The 25,435-nt window shown below is 40.7% G+C and overlaps 1 protein-coding gene across 7 annotated transcripts in view; it reads left to right on the top strand.

Moving 5' to 3' along the window:
* TAX1BP1 (Tax1 binding protein 1) overlaps positions 1-25,435 on the top strand; it is a 76,106-nt gene that overhangs the window by 21,349 nt on the left and 29,322 nt on the right. For 6 of the 7 annotated variants that reach the window (XR_005593824.1, XM_039523428.1, XM_039523423.1 and 3 more), the window contains exons 3-8: positions 3,361-3,463; positions 6,969-7,156; positions 8,500-8,658; positions 18,525-18,673; positions 18,805-18,895; positions 20,618-20,803. Coding sequence is in view for 6 of the 7 variants with exons in the window: in XM_039523428.1 (XP_039379362.1) it covers positions 3,361-3,463; positions 6,969-7,156; positions 8,500-8,658; positions 18,525-18,673; positions 18,805-18,895; positions 20,618-20,803 (876 nt within the window). In the remaining variant the exon portion in view is untranslated. The remainder of the gene's footprint in view (positions 1-3,360; positions 3,464-6,968; positions 7,157-8,499; positions 8,659-18,524; positions 18,674-18,804; positions 18,896-20,617; positions 20,804-25,435) is intronic. The other variant, XM_039523427.1, reaches the window with a different exon arrangement.

Genomic DNA, 25,435 nt, shown 5'->3' on the forward strand with positions numbered 1-25,435 from the left:
CTTGATCAATAGAAATGAAATATGTAAAAACACTAATTCAGAACAAAGTTTCAGAATGGGCTATTATGTTTACATATCAGCCTATGGCAATTGAATAGGAAAAAGATGCTCTCATATCCAGAAAATAGTTAGTATTTGCCTATCTTGAAATCTTAGGAGACTCTCTACCCTTCTTCTGTTCTCCCCATTCAGTCCTCTTAAAAATTATGCTGATTATTGCCTTTTTGCAGGATGTTATATGCTAATAACCAGCAAGAACTGCCATTTAAAGTGATGAGAGAGAGTCAAAATGACTTCTATAAAATGACCTAGTGCACAGTGAGGAAGTTTACTTCAGTACTTTCCAGCATTAGTTTTATAGTGATGTTACTTAAAGTATTTTTTTCCCAGGACAGTATATTTCAAACATATCTTTGTAAGGTACCTGTTTGGAGATGTCATTGAAGCCTTTTTCTTTTAGCTAAGATTAGGGTCAAGAGTTAGTTGATTCCATTTTGGTGCTTGAGAGAATTTTTCCAATTTATTGCCGAACTATCAAAGATCAGTTATACTTCTGTTTTATCAAAGTTGCTTGCTAGTCACTATAACTTGTGCCAGAAGGATTGTACACTTAACAGCATTTCTTTGTAGTTATTCCTCCTCCTAGTGTTGGAGTGTGTGATAGGTTGGATCACAGAAACCTCCTTGGGGCTGCCAACTGATGTGCCAAGACTACTTATGCCCCTGCTTTCCCTGCCATCTTGGGACTCTAGCATCCTGTCTTGGTGAGCCAGACATGCCAGTCTGCTCCAACACAGACCGAGGGTCTAAACCACATCCCCTAACAGCTGTAGGCTTAAACTGAAAGCAGCTTAAGAAGTGTTCCTGTCTCTAACACTCAGATGCCCAACTTCCAATGGGGTCCAAACCCCAAATTAATCAATTTTACTCAAATTGTTCTCCCCCTATAACACACAGCTGTTTGTTCCCCCCCCAAGGTATTAATACATACTCTGGGTTAATTAATAAGTAAAAAGTGATTATTAAACATAAACAATAGGATTTAAGTGGTTCCATGTAGTAACAGACAGAACAAAGTGAATTACCAAGCAAAATAAAATAGAACATGCGAGTCTATGACTAAGAAAACTGAATACAGATAAAAACTTCACCCAGTAAGCTTCCTTTTACAGACTAATCTCCTTCTAGTCTGGGTCCAGCAATCACTCACACCCACTGTAATTATCGTCCTTTGTTCCAATTTCTTTCAGGTAGCCTGTCTAACCCCAAGGATATCTCTTGAGCCAGCTGAAGACCAAATAGAGGGGTCTCTCACAGGCTTAAATAGACTCTCTTGTGGGTGGAGATCCCCTCCTCTCCTCTATGCAAAGTCCAGCTTCAAGATGGAGTTTGAGTCACATGGGCAGTCACAAGTCCATGCATGACTCAGTTTTTCAGGCAGCAGCCATTGCTTACCTGCTACCTTGAAGGTCCTCATGTAGACTTCTTATGTGGATTGGAGCCTTCCAAGATCCATTGTCCCTTAAGTGCTTCTTGATTGGGCACTTCATTTGCACATCCTTTCTCAAGAAGCTGACCAAATGCTTCACAAAGGCTACTTAAAAATCAAGCTAGTACACAGCCAATATTCATAATTTTGAATACAAAATGATACATGCATACAAATAGGATTGAATAGATCATAACCTTTGAAATGTGTTATATGGCATACGTAGCATAAAACATTCTAGTTATGTCATATATACATTCATAAGTATAATTCCATAAAGCCTTATGGGGGGGCACCGTCACACAGTGAACACAGGACGTGCCATAGTAGATCAGCCTAGTTCGGTATTCTGTCTCTAGTGTTGGACAGTACAAGAGGCTTTAGCAGCAGGTAAAAAAAATACCCATTAGTGGATAACTAAGGAATAACCTGTCCAGAAATGTCTTGCTTACTGTCATTTTTAGTTGCCTTATTACCTGAAGGGCTTAGGTTTATATTACTTCTGTATATTTTCTTTAAAATCCTGTAGCTATTCTCATTTTCCATAGAAAGGAGCTGGCATAATTTAAAACCAGTTCTTTCCACATTGAGATTATTTTGACCCTAGTCGTAAAGGAAGATTTGGCATAAACTTTACATAGAACTCTCATTCTTCTGAGATAGAAATCTTGACTGCTTAAGTTCATTGCTTACTCCACTTTTCTATCTGAAGGGCTGCCTTCTCTCTTTACAAAAGTGGTGAAAAGAGAGGCAATGAAAGGAGAGGTGGCCACTCATATTCACTAATAAGGCCCATTTCACCAGAGTTTTGGCTAGGTAATAAGACTTTTATATCGTATCACAGGAAAACTCTGTAAAATCTGATTTCCCCCCCCCCCTTCCTATTTTTCATTATGCTATTAATTTGTGCCCATTGCTTTGTGATAGTGGCTTTGATAATTAGAAAGGAGATTTTCTTCCCACAAAACAGAATTCCTATATTTCAGATCCATGTAATTCTAGTTCAGTAAATCATACTTATTTCCTATTGGTTTGTATCATGTGGGATACTTTCTTTAAGGAAGTTCTATCTAGTGATTAAAAGAGGATTTAAGTGAAAAATCATTAAATCATATTAGTTAGAGATAGGATCAACATTGATCTAATAGATCTTTTATTTCTGCAAGGGCTTGTTACGGGATCCCTCCCAGTAGAGGGCAGATGAGATATTAAACTGCCTAACATACAGGTGTAAAATCAGGGATACTACTGAAATCCGTTGGCCACAGTTTTAGCCCAGTTCTTTTCCATGTAATTGGAATGCACCTAATGAAGAGTCAGTGTTAGTCTTAAAGCCTTATGGGGGGGCACCAGTACAGGGTTAGTCTTAAAGTCAACACCTGCATATTCTGCAGTGATTGGCAAAGGATTTGAAATCCATTGTTTTGGGACTATATCAGTCTTGTATCGCAATCAATGCCTGCTTTTTCAATGGAGAAGATAACACTCCTAACCCTCCAAAATCTTATTTCTACTTGCATTGTGACAGAAATATGTAGTCAATATTGGCATAGGTTGTCTCCTTATCTAAGTAGTAAAAATGTCTCTCTTTTTGTATTTTCTAATGTCTTTATCAAATAGAAATTTAATAAGGTAAAAACTGTCTAATTTATTATATAAAACTTTTATTGCATCAGGTAACAGCTTAATAAAATCCATACTAAAATTTTGACTTACTTGTTAAATATTCCTAATTTGTAAACATGAGCCAATATCTTTTTTTCTGTATGGTGTAACTCAAGTATGTGGGTTACAGTGTGTTGTAAAGATCAGACCATGCTGTCTTAACATATTACTCTACTTAGGTTTTTTCTTTTGGTTATTTTCTTTAGGTTGGTTGGAGTACTGCTCGAGACTATTATACATTTCTGTGGTCACCTATGCCAGAAAATTATGTGGAAGGATCAACTGTTAACTGTGTGCTGTCTTTTCAAGGTGAGCAAGTACATACTTGGTAAATCAGCATCTGTCTGGATTTGATATTCTGTTGCCAATTTTTGCAGTTTAAAAATAGCAATTATATTAACTTAACTGTACATTTATTGAATTTTTAAGTGTATAGTGTCTCCAAGTTTAACAAAGAACTTGGACTTAAGAATGGAATTTTCCATGTCTGTTTATTTTTCACGTTTTTTTCTTTGTTACATTTTACTAATTTTTATGAGATGTTTGAGAGAGTCTTCCCTTTTGCAGACTGTTTCTATACTTCAAGCTTTAGGGAAATTATAATAGTGAATTTGTGATTTTCACATATTTTACATAGCAACAGGCTGTTGATAAATGACTGATCACGGGAGAACCTTGTTGTCTGGAAGGTGTAGTCAAACACATTTTTTCAATAAAGAGAAAAAGGAATACAGAAAATGACTTGTTCAATCATTTGGTTTTTTTTAATACCATTAAAGATTGTAGCAGGTTGGTGGTGGTCCTCCCCCACCCTCCTCTGGGTTTGTGGGCGGCCACTGTTGAGCAATTAATGGGGCAATACACAACCTGGGGCTCTGGCCTGCAGTCAGGACAGAGTAGCAAACACAGTTAGGCATCCGAGCCCTGAGTCAGGGCAGGGCAATAAGAGTCTGAAGCTCAGGCCTGTATTTAAGGTTGAGCAACAAACAGAGTTAGGGGCCCAAGACCTTAGTCAGGGTGGAGCAACAAGTCCTTAAGACTTAGGCCGGGGTAGAGCACCCAAACAGAATCTAGGGATGGGGTGGCAGGGAGGATGCAGGCCCCTTCAGCTCTACCGCATCCCAACCCAGGGCCCTAACAGTGGCAGAGTGGTTCACCACTGGGTCAGTGGGGATTCACCCACAACATGCTGACCTTGTACCAGGCCAGCTCTTAAACAGACTCTCTTGTCTAGTTTCTCTGGGCTACTTCCTGTCTTCCCCCTCAGGGTGTACCTGGATCAGTAGGGAATCCTCTGGGTTGTCAGGGTAGAAGGCCAGCAACTCCTCCATGGCTTGGTTAGCGGGTAGCTCTGGCAGCTTTGCCAGTCCTCAGTGCCACAGGGGTCTGTGGCTGTCTCCCAGCTCGGGAGGAGGCATCTGTCTCCTTCAGCAGCTGCAGCCCAACTGAGCTTCCAAACCCGCCTTTTATACTTCCTGTCCCGCCCACTGACTTGTGGTGGAAGGGGTGAGCATGGCCTGGCTCCACCCACCAGGGCTCAACGAGTGGTCCATTCCCCTCTGGGTCTGAGTGGGAGGCCACTCTGCCTCACTACAAACATTCTTTTGAAAAATTGCTCCGGTGTTGAAACCCCTCGTTAAATTGAGAGTGATGTTCAGGTTGAGAGATGATAGAATGATGGAAATGAAATTCTTCTTTCCAAATTTTCAGGGTGGTTTTTTTTTTTTTTCATTTAAGATTTTCTGTCCTATACCAGGTTCCCTCAAATGTAACTTTTCTACCAATCTTTTTATCACATTCATTTTTATATGCTGTCTTTATCTTGAAGAAATGTTTCAATATGCCCATGTTGCCTTTGAAATATTGCCTGTGTGTTGCCTCTGGTTTCTAAAATTGAATGTCCATATTCCTCATATCTCTCACTTTGTGAAAAATGAATTTGGGTAGTAAAAAGTTGTCAGAATGTTTTATTCTCTAGTTGTGAGAGAAGATGCACTCTTTTCTCTTTAGCATGTAAGATTCACCAGGCATCAGTGAACAGAAATATAGAGCAGTCAGAGATGGGGAAGAGATTGGTATGTGATTACTGCTTGAACTAGTGGTGGTTATATCTGTGTGCTTTTGAGTTAAGTATAGAATTAAGACTTTGAATAATAATAGAATGACAAATTGAGTCAACCAGTGTTGCTGAATGCTGTTTTGGAGGTGAATATTTATGTATGGTTCTAACTACAAGACCAATTGTTTGAATAATGTACCACTACATAGAAAAATGGCTTACAGAGTGGTGGTCTTAACCTGCATTGTCATCAGCTGTGTGACTTCAGTGTATAGAGTGAAGTGTTAGTATTTATCCTTCAAGGATTTGAGGAAGATTCTTGGAGCTAAACATATGAGCTGTGTGGATTGATCTCTGGAGTAGGAATACTACTCAGGTTTTTACTTTTCCAGCAAAAAATTCAGGATAATTTATGTAATCTTCCCATGCACTAGCTGTATCTGATCTGAAGGGAAATGACAGTGACTCTTCCATGAAAGATGCTCACAGTAACATAAATGTATCCAATCTCAGATTGCTCCATTTTAGAGACGCTCTTGGGCAACTTCTGATTTAGCCCCTTTATATGGAGAAAAGTGTCTCCATTCAGCTTAAGTTTGAATACTTGTGTATGATGCTTTATAGTCCCATGCCCTCTATCTCAAGTCACTAAAAAAATAGTTCAGGGTTTAGACTGGTTCTGTGACACACAACCAAAGTTTCATCCACTTTTAGAGGATTTGACTGGTAGCTAAGGATCTAGTTACTTGCATATCGCTAGCTTTGAGGAGTATTTTTTGGTCTACCACCAACTACTAGCAGCATTTATGTCTAATGCCTAAACTGAAAGTTCTGCAAATAGTCCAAACAGGAAGTTTTGTTTTAAAATCTGAGATAGTGTGGAGTGCTTAAGGAAAAATGCATCGCATTCTGGAGCTACTGACGTCTCGCTTCTGAGGCTGAATTATTAGATTTTTATTCTTTGAGTTATCAGTCATCCAAAAGCATGCCAAAGCCCTTGTACATATAGCAAGACAGATCCCTGCTCCAAAGAACTTTCAGACAGAATCCAGATAAGGGAATGCAGCAGAAAACAAGGTTTTTGACTGGCTGCAAAACATCAATTTCCTCATATTATACTCATAACTCAGTCGAACACTTCAAAATACCTTGTGCACAACCTCGCATCACAAACACACATTTATCAAGCAGGCCCAACTACTGCCGCCACCATTTAGTGTAGATACACCTAACATACTGACTGCATCTGAAGAAATATATGCAGATAATTCCCATTGGCTACAGCTAGCTCCAGGGGACCAGAAGGGAAGGTGGCATGGGCAGCCTTTTCCCTCCTTCCCACCTTTTTGTCCTGTAATAGTGTTAGATGGAATCCTGTGGGTGAGAGTGAATGAGTTTGTACATTTCAGCAATTGTGGAATTGTCAGTGTAAAGGTATGTGTGTTAATGGAGTATATTGCTGAAAGAGGCAGAGGTAAGGTTGCATGGGCAATCTTAACTGTGCATTTCCTGGTTTTCAGAAGTTTGTTTTGCCCAATTCAGTGGTCTGCTGGAGGATGACATACCACCAAGAAAACATTAATGTCGTTTTTTAGCCATTGAATTATATCATAATTCACACTTGGTTTAAATTAAGCAGTAAAGCAAAACTAACATACAGGAATCATAATTGTGTACTGTGTGCAGTAGTTCTCATGATCAGTTTGTTGCCATGTAAAACTGTTCTGTTTTAAATATTAATTTTTCTTTCTTTAGGATACTATCTACCAAATGATGACGGAGAATTTTACCAATTCTGTTATGTAACCCATAAGGGTGAGATCCGTGGAGCAAGTACCCCTTTTCAGTTTCGAACCTCTTCTCCTGTTGAAGAATTGCTGACTATGGAGGATGAAGGAAATTCTGATATGTTGGTGGTGACCACAAAAGCTGGACTTCTTGAGGTTTGATTCAACAAACTCGGAAATGTTCTCCATATTCTTATTTATATATGTTTATTTCTGGTTTTATCTGTAGAACTTGGTGAATTAACTTTATATAAAAATATAAAACTAAGCAGGTCTTGTTGCAGAAGAAACTTGTAAAATACATGAATTAAAGTTTAAACTTAAGTGCTCAGCACAGCAGTGAGCATAGCATAAAAAGTGAAGTAGCTATTTTTATAGGTGCTTTCCTTCCTTGTCTTTCAACCGCATTCCTGTTCTAGTTTTTTTTAATCTGTGTTCCCTCTGAAAGAGCCCCAAAGCAGAAAAAGAAAAATCAAGCTGCATAGTATCCAGATGCCTAACAAGTTAGAAATCGCTTTTATTTTCTCCAAGCAATGTTCTGTTATCTTCTGCCTCACACAGTTGCATCCATTTAGTGATTGTATCACAAATGCCTACAAAGTTGTGCCCAGTGACAATCCCTACACTTTATTTGTGGTCACTACTTCATAAACAGAAAAAGGCAATGTCTTTGTTGAAATTGTTTGAATTAATGATTGGCAAAATCACTCTACATCTTCTCCCCATGCTTCAGATTTGATTGCAGTTTTTAACTTGCCTTCAGATGTCATGTTTGTGCCCCATCTAGGTTATTGTTATTTGTGCTAGTTGGTTTGGGGATTTCAAGTACTGGGGATAATAGGGACTTTACATGGTGCCGGGTATCTAGCTGAGATAGCATACCTTCCCTGTCTTGTTTGCTGTCTGGTGAAAGAATGCAGATTGATCTGAATAGCTATTCATGTCACCAGAATCACAGAAAAAGAAATTCCCACTTGAATTCCTGTCTGTTATTCTGTTACATGCTTCATTTGTCTTTCCTATGCTTTGGCTATGTCTACAGTCAGGATCTTGCGACGTTCACCCAACATTGCTGTACCACATGTAGACACCTGCTTAGGGAAGGTCTAGATGATAGCATGCTAAAAACACTGCTTCTGGGTCTAACATAGCTCTTCCACTGTTGCTAGCACTGGTGGAGCAACAACAGTACTTTATTGAAGGGTAAGGAAAATTTCATAGAAACATGAGTGTAAGTAAAGCCCACAACAAAATTTGGTTGTCTAGTACTAATCAAAGTTAACCTACACTCTGAAATTTCACAAACTAGGGAAGAGAGAGAGTATGTTAAGCTGATGTAGCCAGAGGGTGCACACATTTTTGGCTTCTGCTTGTCATCTAGTGCTTGGCTGATGCGATGGGAAATAATACACATTAGTTTGTAATGGCTTGATGGGAGTCCTGGGGGGCAGTGTGGGGGGTGGAAATCACCTGAAAAGAATATTTATTCTGTTTTCTAGTTTAAAATTGAAAAAACAATGAAAGAAAAAGAGGAGCTGTTAAAGGTAGCTACTGCTCTGGAAAAAGAAACTCTACAACTTAGAGATCAACTTGAAAGACTGGAAAAAGAACTTAACCATGAAAAGCAGAGATGTGATCAACTCCAAACAGAGCAAAAGGTTAGTTATATAACTGATTAAAGCTGACTGCATAATGTGTAATCCACCTTTTTCAAGAACTAACTAAACTGGATGAAAACCAGCTATTAAAAAACCCTCAGCAATTAGATGTTTACACTAAATTAGGTCAGTTCCTATTACCCTTCTACCACTATTCTTCTGTGTTGTAAAATGGTTAAAATACTTCAGGATTTTGGTACCAGGCTTGATGAAATAATTGATGACAACTGTTACAAGATATTTGGCATCTAATTGTAGAGTTCATAGTGGGAAAACTAGTTGAGGTAGTTCAGTTTGCTTGTGTTACTTTAAAATAGAGGAAGTGTTTTCAAACTCACTCCAAGCAATGGGCTCATAGAACACAGCATTAAAAGGATACTTAATTTCAAAAAGCAAATTCTAGGGAATTAAGGAACTTAAGTTTTAGCTGGCAGTTCCACTGACAGAGCATACTTATGGGGAATGAAAACTAATTGGGTTGGCTTCTCTGAACGATGTTTCAAAGATCTGAGGGTAAAAAGTACTGGCATTAGAAATAGTAAAAGCAGAGAAATCTAAAAATGAATTTACAGTGTCAGGTAAGGTTTGCAGGGGAAATAAGAGTAGCAAAAACCAGAAAGGACTACTGGTTGTAATTAGGAATAAGAATTACTCCACATATACCAGGGAGGAAACAAATTACTCTAGGCAGAGTATTTATAGACTCCCAATCAATTATTAAAATATAATGCTTTTTTTTAAAAAAAACCAAAAAACTATTTTTAAGAAGGAAATAAAAAAGTTGGGGGATAGACACGAGGTGATGGCATGGACAACTTTGAAGTAATGAAGCCTGTGTAATATAGCTGTGGATAAAAAGGAGTTAATAGAATACTTGTAAAATGTCAGTGTATATAGAAATCAACAGTTCTGAACCATATACCCAGGGACCTGAAGAGATTCTGCTGAAGCTCATTATTGACAATTGCTCCTCACAGCGTACCATGGGAAACAATCTTATATTAGCACATGAATGTGGTAGTTGTGGTAGTTAGTTATTTAAAGGGGTTCTTATTTCTTTCTTTAATTTTTTCCATAATACTTCGTATTTTGAAATTCTATTCAGATACAGAAGAAAAAATATTTAAAAGCTAAAGGTGAAGCTGAGCTTTAAAAAAATTATACCTCCTAATATACCTTTTAAGACATATTTTATTAAGTAAAATATCAAAAATTAGAACAAATACAGCCCATGTAATAATGATAGTTGTAATCTCTGCAGGGTAATCAACACTTAATGGAGGGAGGATGGGATGTGAGTTTCTGTTATAAGCCTCTGCTGAACAATATTTATAATTATATGGTTTAAACTTAACTCAAGCTGAAATTTGGCACGTACATTCTCTGATGGGGTTAATTTTTTTTTAACTTCCTGCAGCTGTTTTTAGCTAGAAGGACTCAAATAGTATTTTGACTCATTTCAGATGCTCTTTTGCACTTGAGTCTTTATATTGTGTTTGAAAAACAGGTATTCCATACGTCCAAGAATAGATATTTTTATATGTATGTGTGAGACGTGCCTCAGAATACAGTCTGGACTGTTGTTCTCCAACCTGGGGTGCCTCTTACACTTTTCACGATCAGAACATCCACTCCTGGGACTGCTCACACACAGCCTCTGATATGTAAAATCACTCCCGGCTGCACAATACTGATTGCTACTAGCTACCCACTCATGAATTAAACAGTAGACCAACACCAGCAAGCTCTCCAGTCCCAGAATTTCCCCATGAAGTATATGTCTTGTACTGTCCAGTACACTACTTAATAATGCAAGTTCATAGGAAGTCCGTCATTTCATCAAAGGAAAATGATATGCGCCAATTTTGTTTTCCCAAATGGAGTTTCCCGCATACTTTAATCCAAACACACTGATTAAGATAAAACAATAAGATAAGTGCATTGACTACAGAAAGATAGATAGATTTTAAGTGATTACAAGTAATGATGCATAAAAGTGGTTATAAAAGAAATAAAAGATAAAATGCAAGCTAATTGCTTTGAATTTTGTTAGTTTGTTAAGTTAGCTAAGGTTTTCCTCACCATATGCTGCAGTAAATTTCACAGGCTGAGTCTCCTTTCAGACTGGCACCTCTCCCCCTTAGTTCAGTGTCTTTCAGGTATTCATTGATGTCATGAGCAGAGAGATGAGATGAGGAGGCGGAGTGAAGTCAAGTGTTTTCCTCCCTCTTTATAATTCAGTTTTTAGTGCTGGAAACGTCCTTGCTGAGTCATGGTGACACTCAGTTTGTTGTGGACATGAGGTTTGAACTGTCCATGTAATGAAATGTAAGGGTGTTGTTTACACCTTCCTGTTGCTGGAGAATGGCAGCTTAAGCAAGTGATAGCTCTTTAATACCTGGCTGAGATGCCCATGTGTCTTAAACTAGTAGCACGTTACAGCAAAGATATATAGTAGAATTAGGACTCTCAATTGCATTTCACGTAAGCAATTAACTTAAAACTAACTTGATTAAAAAAATTAATTGCGATTAATCGCAGTTTTAATCACACCGTTAAACAATAATAGAATACCAGTTTAAAATTCGTATAAATATTTTTGGATATTTTTCTGCTATTCCAGAGGACATATTTGAAAATGTAGTCAAAGCATGAAGGGGCATACAAATGTGTAACCTACCTGACACATAAATACTTTGTAATGCCAGCTAAAACAGTGCCATGTGAACACCTGTTCTCACTTTCAGGTGACATTGTAAATAAGCGGGCAGAATTATCTCCTGTAAATGTAAACAAATTTGTCTGTTTTAACAACTGGCTGAACAAGAAGTAGGACCGAGTGGAATTGTAGGCTCTAAAGGTTTACATTATTTTATTTTTGAGTGCAGTTAAGTAGAAAAAAATGTCTACATTTGTAAGTTGCACTTTCACGGTAAATAGATTACACTACAGTACTTTGTCGAAGAAAAACTCAGTTCTCACTTTTTGTTTGGATGCAGCAAAATCAAATACTTTATTATTTCTCCAGTAATTACCATGGAGAGAGAGAGTGCCATAGGACACAGGGTCCTGGACAGGTCTCTCAACTGGTAAACAATCACAGCAAGCCTTTATACCTTTTACAGACAATTTCTAGCAATAATACAGACAGTAAAAAACAACAAATACATTTTGTTTATACATAAGCTTTCCTGCTATCTCACTAGAAAAACAAGACTGCAAGACTGCACATTGCAAGGTCGTAATAACTTTCACACAATTCACTCTGTCTTACATTATCTTGCTTCCTCACGTCACCAGGGTCACAGTTAACCTAACTCATGCTAACTAACATTCATTAAGATCTCTTCAAAACCTTGTTAATTATTTACTGGCTTCCACAACTTGTATAAGGTGAATTGAAAAATACTGTTTCTTTTTATTACACATATTTGCACTGTAAAAAAGATAATCCAAAAAGAGTTCAGCGGGGTATAGGGAAATCCCTGCCTGATGCAGGCCATAGAATTTATAGGAGTGACCTTGGATTTGATCAGGGTGAAGACCAACTCCCATCCCCAGGAAAGATTTTTGCACCATGGGTGCTCTGATAGACCTAGTTATACAGATCCCTAGAACATCAGTTCAGATGTGCCTCACTCTTGGGGCATATGGGATCATGTTCTTATGTGATGCCTTTTACCAGACCCTGCCTCCGTTGCTTAGAAGCGTGCCACCAAACAGTATATGCACTGAGCAAGTGCAGCATGAACACCACGAGGTGACATGGTAGATGGACCCTAGACATGAGTTTGTTGGTGTTCCCTTTGTATCCCCCACACCCAACAAGTTGGTAGTTACAGTTGCCTCCCTTATGGGCTGGGACGTGCACATGGGTGATGTATAATCAAGGTACTTGGATGCCTCAGAAAAACAGAATGCGCCTAAATTTGGATCTGAGTAGTAGAGATCCTTGCAAAACATTCCTACTGCTCATACAATCTCCGCATCTTCTGATAGTGTCAGACAGCATAACTGTATTCTTTATAAATAAGCAGGGATGGGTGAGATCCATTTGTGTATAGATGCAGTAAACTTATGTAAATGGTGTATCCGGAATCATATCATCCTATCAGGAATGTACCTCCTGGGTGCCCAGAATTCACTGCTGGACAGCCTCAGCAGGCATTTCACCACTGATCTGATTGGGAGTTCAATGATTCAGTGGTAAACAGCATCTTCACTTCATGGGGAACCCCCACTGTAACCAGTTTGCCTCCCAGGCAAACAGGAAGTGCGATATGTACTGGTCCAGGAGAGCTCATGGACTGTCCTGATGCTCTGCTATTGTACTGCTCTGGGGAGCTTAAAGACAAAGGTGACGCACTCCTAGTGCAGTCGATAGATCACTTGAGCTATGCCTTCCCATTCCACTGCTGTCTTGGTTTGTGAGGAAGATTTTACTAGATAGGGCACAGGTCATCCTCATTCCCCCCAAAAATGGCCCAGATATTTCTGGTTTCTGAGTCTACCACAAACGTCATTCTGTTCACCTACCAGTATCCAGACCTTCTGGTTCTCTTGACCCAAGAGAATGGCAGGGTCAGGCATCCCACCCTGGATGTTCTTCATCTCACAGCTTGGTACTTGGATGGGCAACAATCCTTGAATGTTCCTGTTCCAAAGCTGAGCAAACAATTTTTAATCATAGCAGAAAAGACTCAGTGGGAATCGTAGAATCATAGAATATCAGAGTTGGAAGGGACCTCAGGAGGTCATCTAGTCCCACCGCCTGCTCAAAGCAGGACCAGTCCCCAACTAAATCATTCCAGCCAGGGATTTGTCAAGCCTGACCTTAAAAACCTCTAAGGAAGGAGATTCCACCACCTCCCTAGGTAACCCATTCCAGTGCTTCACCACCCTCCCATTGAAAAAGTTTTTCCCAGTATCCAATCTAAACCTCCCCCACTGCAACTTGAGACCATTACTCCTTGTTCTGTCATCTGCTACCACTGAGAATAGTCTAGATCCATCCTTTTTGGACCCTCCTTTCAGGTAGTTGAAAGCAGCTATCAAATCCCCCCTCATTCTTCTCTTCTGCAGACTAAACAATCCCAGTTCCCTCAGCCTCTCCTCATAAGTCATGTGCTCCAGCCCCTTAATAATTTTTGTTGCCCTCCACTGGACTCTTTCCAATTTTTCCACATCCTTCTTGTAGTGTGGGGCCCAAAACTGGACACAGTACTCCAGATGAGGCCTCACCAATGTCGAATAGAGGGGAATGATCACATCCCTCGATCTGCTGGCAATGCCCCTACTTATACAGCCCAAAATGCCGTTAGCCTTCTTGGCAACAAGGGCACACTGTTGACTCCTATCCAGCTTCTCATCCACTATAACCCCTAGGTCCTTTTCTGCAGAACTGCTTCCTAGCCATTTGGTCCCTAGTCTGTAGCAGTGCATGGGATTCTTCCTTCCTAAGTGCAGGACTTTGCACTTGTCCTTATTGAACCTCATCAGGTTTCTTTTGGCCCAATCCTCTAATTTGTCTAGGTCCTTCTCTATTCTATCCCTACCCTCCAGCATATCTACCACTCCTCCCAGTTTAGTGTCATCTGCAGACTTGCTGAGGATGCAGTCCACACCATTTTCTAGATCATTAATGAAGATATTGAACAAAACCGGCCCCAGGACCAACCCTTGGGGCACTCCACTTGATACCATCTGCCAACTAGACATGGAGCCATTGATCACTACCCGTTGAGCCCGATGATCTAGCCAGCTTTCTCTCCACCTTATAGTCCATTTATCCAGCCCATATTACTTTAACTTGCCGGCAAGAATACTGTGGGAGACCGTATCAACAGCTTTGCTAAAGTCAAGGAATAGCACGTCCACTGCTTTCCCCTCATCCACAGAGCCAGTTATCTCGTTATACAAGGCAATTAGATTAGTCAGGTATGACTTGCCCTTGGTGAATCCATGCTGACTGTTCCTGATCACTTTCCTCTCCTCTAAGTGCTTCAGAATTGATTCCTTGAGGACCTGCTCCATGATTTTTCCAGGGTCTGAGGTGAGCTTCTCGTCCACTGTAACCCCATGTCCTTTTCTGCAGAACTGCTGCCTAGCCACTCGGTCCCTAGTCTGTAGCAGTGCATGGGATTCTTCCGTGCATGGGAAACTGGTAGAAAAGCCTCAGTGCTCTAAAGAACCCTGATAGCCCTTCTGGTAACTATGTATGAGATCTTCAGGTCCTTAGATAAGATCATCTTTACTGTGTCATTTTGGTCTGGGGTATTTATTGGTATGTTATATCTGCCTTTCTGTCATTAACTTTCATCATTTAACTTTCCATTTTGTTGTGCTTAGTTCTCTCCCATTACATTTGGTTGCCTGATATTCTTTGGGTACGTCTTCACTACCCGCCGTATCGGCGGGTAGCAATTGATTTCTCGGGGATCGATATATCGTGTCTCATCTAGACGCGATATATCGATCCCCGAACGCGCTCATGTCAACCCCGTAACTCCACCAACGCGAACGGTGGTAGCGGAGTCGACATGGGGAGCCGCGGACGTCGATCCCGCGCCGTGAGGACGGTAAGTAATTTGATATCAGATACTTCGACTTCAGCTACGTTATTCACGTAGCTGAAGTTGCGTATCTTATATCGATTTTCCCCCATAGTGTAGACCTGCCCTTAGACTTAATATTGCTCTGCATGGGCACAAGGAGCATGTTCTAGTTAAAGTGTCAGCCTTAATTTCAGTTGCCCTTTTGACAGTCTGTGCCACCACTAAAAGTCTCATAAACAAAGATTTTGTAATTTTGAGTTGACTGTACAGAGCAAAGATACTGCAATTCTGAATCTTAAGCAGTTATTTGTCTCCCTCTCATGGCCAGATAGGACTAGTGAACAATGTTCTAACATTGCAGTGGTGACAGATCTTACAGTAGCTTGCTAAATGCATAACCTTGGTGTACAGTAAATCTGTTCCTTTAACCTGCTTTTTCTTTGGTCCTGTAAACTTTTGGAAAACGTTTCAGTGTATATATAACACTGATATAAACTGGAACATAGGCAGATTTATTGATTTTTAATACATTTGTTTTTTCAACAGGTCTTAAAAATTCATTTCGCTGTTTTGAAGAGGTTTTTATATTAATGTGGTTTATTCCTCCAACAGGTATCCGCATAAATCCATGTTCTACAGCAGTGATCTGCACAATAACATTATTCATTTAAAAGTCGTATTCAAATATCAAATATTTATTTGAGTTAGCTTCCCTACCTGCTTTACTAGAAGTGCTCCTCTGGGTGGAAAATGACAGGGAGCACTTTGTTACTAAAGCAGTGTGTTCAGTCTGCATTGCAAGTGCCCAGATCAGAGCTGCGTAAAGTACAAAAACTGAGCATTTTAAAATATTTTCTGTGCCTGTTTTTTACCCAAACTGTATGATTTTTGATAACAGGCACATTTTTAAAATTTGAACCTTTTGTGGGTAGACATCTTTATTACATTTTTTTTTTTTAAAACTGTAACAAATAATCCCTAGAGTTACTTGTTTTGACACCAGGGATTTCTCCCTTAAGTGCTGTCAATGCTCTTATGAGGAGAAAACTGATTACCTGTAAATGTTTTAATTGATCTTGCCTTACTTATTTTTTAAACTGATTAATTTAGGCAAATTGTTGATCTAATTTGGTGGAAGGACTAATTTGCAGACATTCTTAAGTAGTACAGATAAATGAAATTATTGCATTTTATTTCAAATATGTATTTGAGAATAGCCATGATCAAATGGCAGTTTTCTGTGAAATGACAGAATTAATGTGTCCTAAAGTAAACTATAACATGTACTACAAAATCAATATGGGGCTTTTTTGTGTGTATATTTATAGAAGTGTCCATAGACTCCTTCCTGCAAACATTACACATCTGAGTAATCTCATTGAAGCTAGTGGAAGCTAATTATGTGAACAATGTTATTTCACATGGGTGTTTGCAGGATTAAGCCTTAAATCTGTTTAAGTATCTCAGATTTATGCACAATATAAACGTTTTAAGATTTTGTTGAAAGCAAGTGTACGTTGCCTTCATAGTTAATTTAGATGGATTCACTTGTTTCCTACTTCTGTATTTTCTTAGAAATGAAAGAAATAATTGTAGTGGTTGTTGATACAAGTGAGGTTATGTTTGAGTTTTTATGATAAACCCTGGGTTTTATTTTTGGATTTGCTGGTGCAAATATCTTTTTTAAAAGTATGTTTTAAGTATGATAAGGAATTATTTTACATGTCTTCCAAAGTTGTATCTGCTTGCTTGACTGACAAAAACATAGTTTTACTACTGACAACATCTTAGAACTGACAGTCGTGGGAGAATGAGCTGGATTCTTTTTAGCCATAGGCATCATAAACATCATTGCCAGCTAACTTAGTTTCCAGAATCTTTATTATTGGTAATGATGGTAAAGAGGTAGAACACAGTGGCCGGGCTGCGGCTCCAAGCCCCTCCGCCGGAGCTGGGTCGGGGAGACCCATGCTGGCAGCTGTGGGGAGCCTGGGTTCTAAGCAGCCTCGGGCCTGTGTCCCTGCCCCCCAGGCCTCCTGCCCAGGGCAGGTGGACGGACCTAGGCTCCTCACTGCTGCCAGTGTGGCTCTCCTTGACCCAGCCAGGGTGGGTGAGATGGGGCTCGGAGTCACAGCCCGGCCACGGTAAGAGCCGGATGGGCAGCTGTGGGGAGCTGCGGCGGACCCTCCACCTGCCCTGGATGGGGGCCCCAGGCAGCTCCACAGGTCACCTCTTCCCCGCCAGGCCACTGTGGAGCTGCTGGGGGGTGGGGGGGAGAAGAGTGGGTGACAGCAGTCCCCGGCAGTGTCTCCGCCCGGCCGAGGACAGGTGGAGGGTCTGTGACTCTGTGTGGGCTCCCCATAGCTGCCAGCGAGGCACTCCGCAACTGGGCTCCGGAGTGGGGCTCAGAGCCTCATCCTGGCCACGATAAGTAGAGACCCGCAAATCTACAGATATCTGCAGACAATTTTTGCGTATCGGATGCAGATACACATTTTTGTATCTGTGCAGGGCTCTAGTTGTTCACCTTTTTTCCCCTTTTCGATCTCTGCTTAATTCTTAATCCCTTGTGTGGATTTATATATGTGTGTTAAGTAAATACACCTATTTTCTGTATGTAGTTGGGAACAGGCTTATAAATATATACGTTTATATGAAAAGATACAACATTCGAGATATAAGAAATTAGAACTGGAAAAACCTTTTGGGACCATCCAGCCCATCTCTGTGTTAGTACAGTCTGTTCTACAGTGTGATATTAAGTCTTTAAGTCCCTTCTGTTTCATCCTGTTAAATGTAGTTAAAAGTATATTCAGTAAGAGAACCCGATAAAATTTCTCTCCCTTCTGGTGAGTTGCTTAGTTACACTTATATGAAGACAGGTATCCTCAAGACCCCAATTTGCATTAAATCTTTAAAACTGAATCTTCTTTTTGCAAGTATGTTTCCATTTTAGAGACATAAGTATTGCTTTTTTTAAAATACCGAGAGCTGGAAAGATGTAACATGACCAAAAAACAATTGATTTACATCCCATGTTTCCTTAGTTGAACAAGTGTGCTACAGTATGAAAGTAGGTTGTATGTATGCACAATTTAGTTAGTTTAGAATTTATAATAAATAGTGTGTTTTTCTTTTAACGTGGAAAATTATATTTAAAAAATGCATTAATGAGTGTAATGAGGAAGTTGTTTAGAGTAGAGTCAGCTTTAAAAGTATAGAAATTGACCCTCTAAACTATTTGAAAATGTGTTTCTAAATGTATTCCTTATCATAAATAATATCTATGTATGTACATATATATTTTAAAAGGGTAATCTTCAAGCATCAGAAACTCTTAAAATTGAAAATGAAGAACTAAAGAAAAAGTACGATGAGACTACTTCGAAAGTTCTCCAACTTGAAGAAGATATCATGACTGTTACTCAGAAAGCTATTGCAAAAGAAACTGAGTTAGACAGGTATTTGGCCATCTTCTTGCAAGACTTCGTTTTATTTTAGTGTTACTTTTGGTGTTTATGCACTCATAATTGAGAAGAAATGTAACATTTGAATGAATTACTACATTAATATCAATCAATCCATTCCCTAGTCTGAAAGACAAATTGAAGAAAGTCGTCTTTGAGAAAGAACAACTTGAATGTCAGTTAAAGACTGAAAAGGACGAGAAGGAACTTTACAAGGTAACATATTCTTTCCAGCTGTATGTCCTTAAGCTAGATGACTTAGAATAAGACTAATGACATTTTAGAGAGAGATGTGATAAACTGAATACTCTTGGATAAAAATGGATGGGAAAAACATCAGAATTTGGCAGAAGATATGGAAGGGTCTCTAGAGGCATACTGGAACAGTGGAGACCCAATGTTCATACTAGCAAAAGAGTTCAAACTGCATCTCCACTAGGTGGTTTAGCCAGTCGAGCTATACTTGTAAACCCTTTTTGTTGTAGACAAGGCTTCAATGGTAAAATTCCAAACCCTCCTAACTAGTCAAAGTGAGCTTCTGGAGCCATCCTGGTTACTATGAATATGTTTCTTTTTATATCAATCTATTGTACTACCTCAGACAAATCGATTTGAGAAGGTAGATACAGTGGTACTTCAGAAATGTCTCTGCTAGCTTGTACTAGGGCTTATTTAAGGCAATCATTCTTTATCTACTCCTCTTAGAAGCAGTTGTCTGGATGAGATGTTAGAACATTCACATCTTTACGGTATCTACATAGCTTTTTTAAAAAAAAAAAAAAGGGTGTGCCTGAAAACATGTCTGCATCCAAGGAGCAGCTCTTTGTATTAGAGACAATACTGGGAAAGCCTAGTCCCTAAGTCTCCTGTAAACATCAAGGCACATTCCATAACCACAGTGTTTTCCTTGTGAGCGGACAGAGCAAATGGGAGACTTCTAGATGTGCATTGGGCACATGCTTGGGATTTGTAACACTTATTTACTAGCCATTACATATTGGGTATAGTAGCATCTTCAAATATTACTTGGTTGTAGCTGACTGCTCTTTCCAGGTAGTCCCACCCATTGTCTCTGATACTGGGTACTGCTGTTGCAGTCCCATTTAACTAGACAGGTATAAGAGGAGGATGTTAGAAGAGTGATGCCTCTCTGTAATTTCCCCAAATCATTTTATACCTGTCTAGATATTCCATCCTGGTCAGGAAAGTGTTAGCCCAGTCGTTCTCAACCAGGGGTATGCGTACCCCGGGGGTACGCAGAGGTCTTCCAGGGGGTACGTCAACTCATTTAGATATTGGCCTAGTTTTACAATAGGCTACATAAAAAGCACTAGCAAAGTCAGTATAAACTAAAACGTCATACAGACAATGACTTGTTTATATGGCTTTATATATTATACACTGAAAAGTAAGTACAATATATGTATTCCAATTGACTTATTTTATAATTATGTGGTGGAAACGAGAAAGTAAGCAATTTTTCTTAGTGTGCTGTGATACTTGTATATTCTTATGTCTGATTTTGTGACCAAGGGGTTTAAGTGAGGTGAAAGGGGTATAGGTTCCTGAAAGGGGTACAGTAGTCTGGAAAGGTTGAGAGCCACTGTGTTAGAGTTTTCAGAATTGTTATGCTTGCTCTATTCTTAGAACAAGGCTGTGGTCTCTACTAGTATAGCAAAGCTGGTGTTGGATGGTACAGCTAGAAAGTAGCAGTCAGAAAGCTTTTAATATAAGGATAGTGACATTAAGTTTTTGATTAGTATCTCTATCTGCTGGAAACTGATAGTCAAGCCTGATATAGGAGGACTTAGAAAACGTTTAAATGAACAGGTAAGAAGTTATTCTTTGATTTGAGATACACAATGGTCTTTATAATGTGACTGATTCCTGTGATTTAATTGGAAAAGATGAGTTTGACACTTTTGAGCATCATTACAGATACACTTGAAGAATACAGAAATAGAAAACACCAAGCTAGTAAAAGAGGTCCATACATTAAAGAATTTGGATGCAAACAAAGAAAATATGATATCCCATTACAAAGAGGAGGTTGGCAAGTTACAGCTATGTATAGCTGAAAAAGAAAACCTGAAGAGAGCTTTCTTGCTTTCCTCCTCAAACAAGGTAAGCGGTACTGATATAATTGGCCCAATTTGAAAATACACTTCACAAGCTGAAATCGTTTTTAATTTAAGGTTATATGTGTTCAGCAAAGGAGTGGGAGGAGTTGAAGGTCACCTCCAGGATATATGCCTGACTATCAGGGAGGATAGAGGAGTTTTCAATAAAGACAGAGAAATGGGAGAGGGTTTAGGAACAAAATGAGTTCAGTTTTAGCCATGCTAAGTTTGAGTTGATGGGAAAAATATCAGGGAGGGGGGAAGATATCTGAGACAGGCTAAAATGAAGGGAGAGATGGATGGACACAGGCATGGAGAGTTAATTTGTGAGTTGTCAGCACAGAGATGGTAGTTGTCATGTCAATAGATAAAAATACCAGAAGAGAAGGGAACCAAGGTCGTATCCCTGTTAGGACTTAGAATCATAGAATATCAGGGTTGGAAAGGACCTCAGGAGGTCATCTAGTCTAACCCCCTGCCCAAAGCAGGACCAGTTCCCAGACAGATTTTTGCCCCAGATCCCTAAATGGCCCCTTTAAGGATTGAACTCACAACACTGGGTTTAGCCGGCCAGTGCTCAAACCACTGAGCTACCCCTCACTTTATGGAGTTAGGTGGAGGGAGAGGAAGAGGATCCACCAAAATAGATGTTGAAGGAACAATTAGTATAATGCATTGACAAGATTTAACAGTGACATGAAGACCAAGGGAGGACAAGGTATCAAACAAGAGGACAAGATCAGAAAAAAACTCGAGGAAGTTGAATTGGCTTCAAGACTTTTTCAGGAAGAATTAACCTTGAGAGCAGGGTGGAAAAGGTAGGAACCACAATAGAGAGGATTTTGGGTGGTATATGACAAGGAAGGCAAATCAACTGGTCTTGTTAGTCTTCTCTTTGAAGAAGTCATCAGGATCTTGAAAGAAAAGAAACCTGCAATCTAGTGACAAGGATTATGAGAATGGTATTCAATGGAAGTGTGAAAGTAGTGCTGTTGACAATGGAAATAGCAAGTGAAGAAAGAGGACAGCATGTTGTCTGCAGTTTAGACTAGATATTTCTCATTTTCCTTCTTTTGACTGCTTTATGGTTTTGCTGCTGAATATATTGATAAAACAGTTACTGTGTTTTACCTCAGAAGTGTTTGTTCGAGGAATGGATAAAACAGTATCTATATTTCATTTGTTAAACTTGCTGAGCACTTACTGCCATTTCTTGAGGGTTCCCTAACATTTCTTTATTATGTGTTACTAAATCCCACAGATTTGCAGAGATATAACTGATTAATATGACCTATACCACGGGGTAAAGAAGCAGTGATCATGTGGTTCTAGAATATCTAGTACAATGAAGCCACAATCTTGGTTGGGGCTTTTGGACACTAGTTTAGTTTATTCTGTAATGATGGAATTATACCCTATTTACTAGTGTATGAATGAAAAGCTCACATGCACAATGTAAACTATCTAAAAACGTATTCAAACTAGGTGTATGATTTAAAAAAATACAATAGTCTTTGTAAGATTCCACTCCTACTTTTATTTAAAAAAACCCCTGGTTTTGGATACTTCAAATGGCCAACATCATGTAGTGGTCGCCATTTTGAAGTGTGCCCAAACTGTCTTCAGCAGCTGCCTCTCGACATCTTCCCAAGCATCCCTCACTTACTATTTCCACACCTCAGCACCTATTTCCACTACTCCAGGGGTGGACAAACTATGGCCTGCGGGCCAGATCTGGCCCATCAGGGCTTTGGATCCAGTCCGGGGGATTGCCACCCCTGTGGTGCTGCAGGCCCCGCAGTGTTCCCGGAAGTGGCTGGCACCATGTCCCTGGGGAGAGTGGGGGCAGAGGGCTCCATGCACTGCCCTCACCTGTGGGTACCTCCCCCTGCAGCTCCCATTGGCTGGGAATGGGGAGCCTGTCCGCTGCCACCCGGAAGCCACTCAAGGTAAGCGGCACTGGGCTGGAGCCCACACCCTGAACCCCCTCCTGCATCCCAACCCCCTGCCACACTCGGTACCCCTCCTGCACCCCAGCCCCCTGCCGCACACCTGCACCCCAACCCCCTGCCCTGAGCCCTTTCCTGCACACCGCACTCCCTCCCGCACCCCAACCCCCTGTCCCAGCCCTACATTCATGGCCCTGCATGCAATTTCCCCACCCAGATGTGGCCCTCGGGCCAAAAAGTTTGCCCATCCCTGGTCTACTCAGTGGTACTCTTTTCAGCAACTAAAGATTTACCACTGAAATATTTTTATGCTGGGTGGCTTTTGTACATACATTTCCTTGAAATTGTATTTAGTATCCAACCTAATCTGTTACTTTCAATGTCACAATTTTTTCCCCCAAAAGGACAAACTTGAGAATATTAGGCTACTCTAACCTTTGGTGAATGTAATTATGACTAAATTCAAGTATCTGACATAATGAAACATTGGGTGCATCCCAGAACACAGTCAAAGGGCATGTGCTTGTCTAAATTACATCAACCTCCTGGAGCTGCCCTGTGGTATGCAGTGCTGCCTGGAATCTTTGCAGCACTGAGTGCTGTGACTCTGTCCCTGTCCTGTTGTAGTCCCATCCCGGCACGCTTCCTATGCCAGGGCTCGTGAAGCAGGTCCTTGGAAGATAGCCTTATGGCTCTATCTTTCCCAGTGTCTGCACCAAAAGAATCCTCCTTTGGCCATATATGGGGCTCTTAGGGCACCTCTTCACCACTCCCAGTCTTTTCATGGTGTACAGGGCCCAAGCAAGAGAGAGGATGTCACCCAGTGCTTTTATGTAAAGTCTTCTCTACCATACAAGTGAATTCTGTTTGTGAAACTGTAGCTAGCTGTTTCTGCTTATCAGAACTGTTGTAATGTTAGAGTACAAAATACGTTTTTAAAGTTATGTTAATTGTGTTTAAAATGTAAGCTTGAAATGCATTTAAAAGGTAGTGTGCAAAGTAATAAGTAAAAATATTACTTATTGACACATCTATTTTTGAAACAAAGATTGTTCATATATAGTATACTTTTAACTCATTTTAATGAGAAATGATTGTACGCAATTTGAGTCAATAAAATAAGGGAAAAAATAGGAGGCGCGTGTGTACAAGTCAGTTCTTCGAGTGCTTGCTCATATCCATTCCATATTAGGTATGTGTGCTCACCATATGCTGCGGTGCTGGAAGTTTTTTCCTTAGCAGTATCGGTAGGGGACTGGCAGTGGCACCCACATGGCGTGGTATAAGGGCCACCGCCATCTCCCCCCACCCTCAGTTCTTCCTTGCTGCCAGTGACAGTGCTGGAATGTCTGCTTCTTCAGCTAGCATTATTTCATTCTCTGTTCTTGCAAACTTTGAAATCCTGTAATATAGTTGTATATGGTTAGTGCCAGTGCAGAGGATAGAGTTCATCGGAGTGGTCCTCAACTTGACCTGCGCCAGAGTGGTCCTGCTGCTGGAAAGGTTCCACACATTGACAAACCTCATTGCAGAAGTCTCCATGTTCCCCCTAACTACAGCTAGGTCTGCACCTGCTGGGTCACATGGCAGCGTGCATTTACGTTGTCCACCGTGCCAGGCTCTGGATGCGGCCCCTGCAACAATGGCTGGCGATGGTCTACTCCCAGTCCCAGGACTCCCTGGAAAAAATTGTTACCATTCCCCTGGCGATACTGACCTCACTGCAATGGTGGACCGACCGCAGGACAGTCCTGGAGGGGGTTCTGTTTGATAACCCCCCCTCACTCCATCGAGTTGGTGTCGGACACCTCGGACCACGTCTGGGGTGTACAGCTCAGTAACCTCCAGACATGGGATGTGGTCCCTGGAGGAGGCGAAGTTGCACATGAACGTCAGAGAACTCAGAGCAGTCCGGCTGGGGTGTGGAGTCTTCCTGCCCCACCTGTTGGGCAAAGTTGTATGAGTCCTGACGGACAACACAGCCTCAATGTTCTGCATCAACAGGTAAGGGGGAACACTTGTTGGCTTTTTGTCAAGAGGCACTCCGTCTATGGGACTTTTGCATTAGCCACAAATTCACCTGGAAGCTTGTCACCTTCCTGGTGTCAAGAATACGCTGGCAAACCAGCTCAGTAGGGACTTCTCCTCTCCATGAGTGGTCGTTCCATCCAGAGGGAGCCTTCATGATGTTCCAAAAGTGGGGAACTCCCTAAGTGGACCTGTTCGCTACCAGACAGAACAGGAGGTACCAGCGGTTTTGTTCTCGGCAAGGTCTCAGCAGGGGCTTCCTCTCTGATGCCTTCCTCCTGTCGTGATCAGGGAGCCTGCTGTAAGCGTTCCCTCCGATTCTACTCATCAGCAGGGTTGTGGCAAAGATCAAGACAGACAAAGTGCAGGTTGTCATGATCGACCCGTAGTGACCTCGCCAGCACTGGTTTGGCAGGCTCATGAGCCTGTCAGCGGCCCCTGCCCAACCGACTGGACCTGCTGTTACAGTACCACGGTTGGCTCTTACACCCCAACCTCGATTCCCTCTACCTTTCAGCTTTGATGCTTCGTGGCTGAACCTGGAGGAGCAGACCTGTTCGGAAGAGATTCAGCAGGTTCTCCTGGGGAGTAGGAAGCCCTCAACTAGACTGACTTATCTGGCCAAGTGGATGAGGTTTTCCCGCTGGGCATCAGAACAT

Source organism: Mauremys reevesii, linkage group 2, assembly GCF_016161935.1.
Source record: "Mauremys reevesii isolate NIE-2019 linkage group 2, ASM1616193v1, whole genome shotgun sequence".
Taxonomy (NCBI): Eukaryota; Metazoa; Chordata; order Testudines; family Geoemydidae; genus Mauremys; species Mauremys reevesii.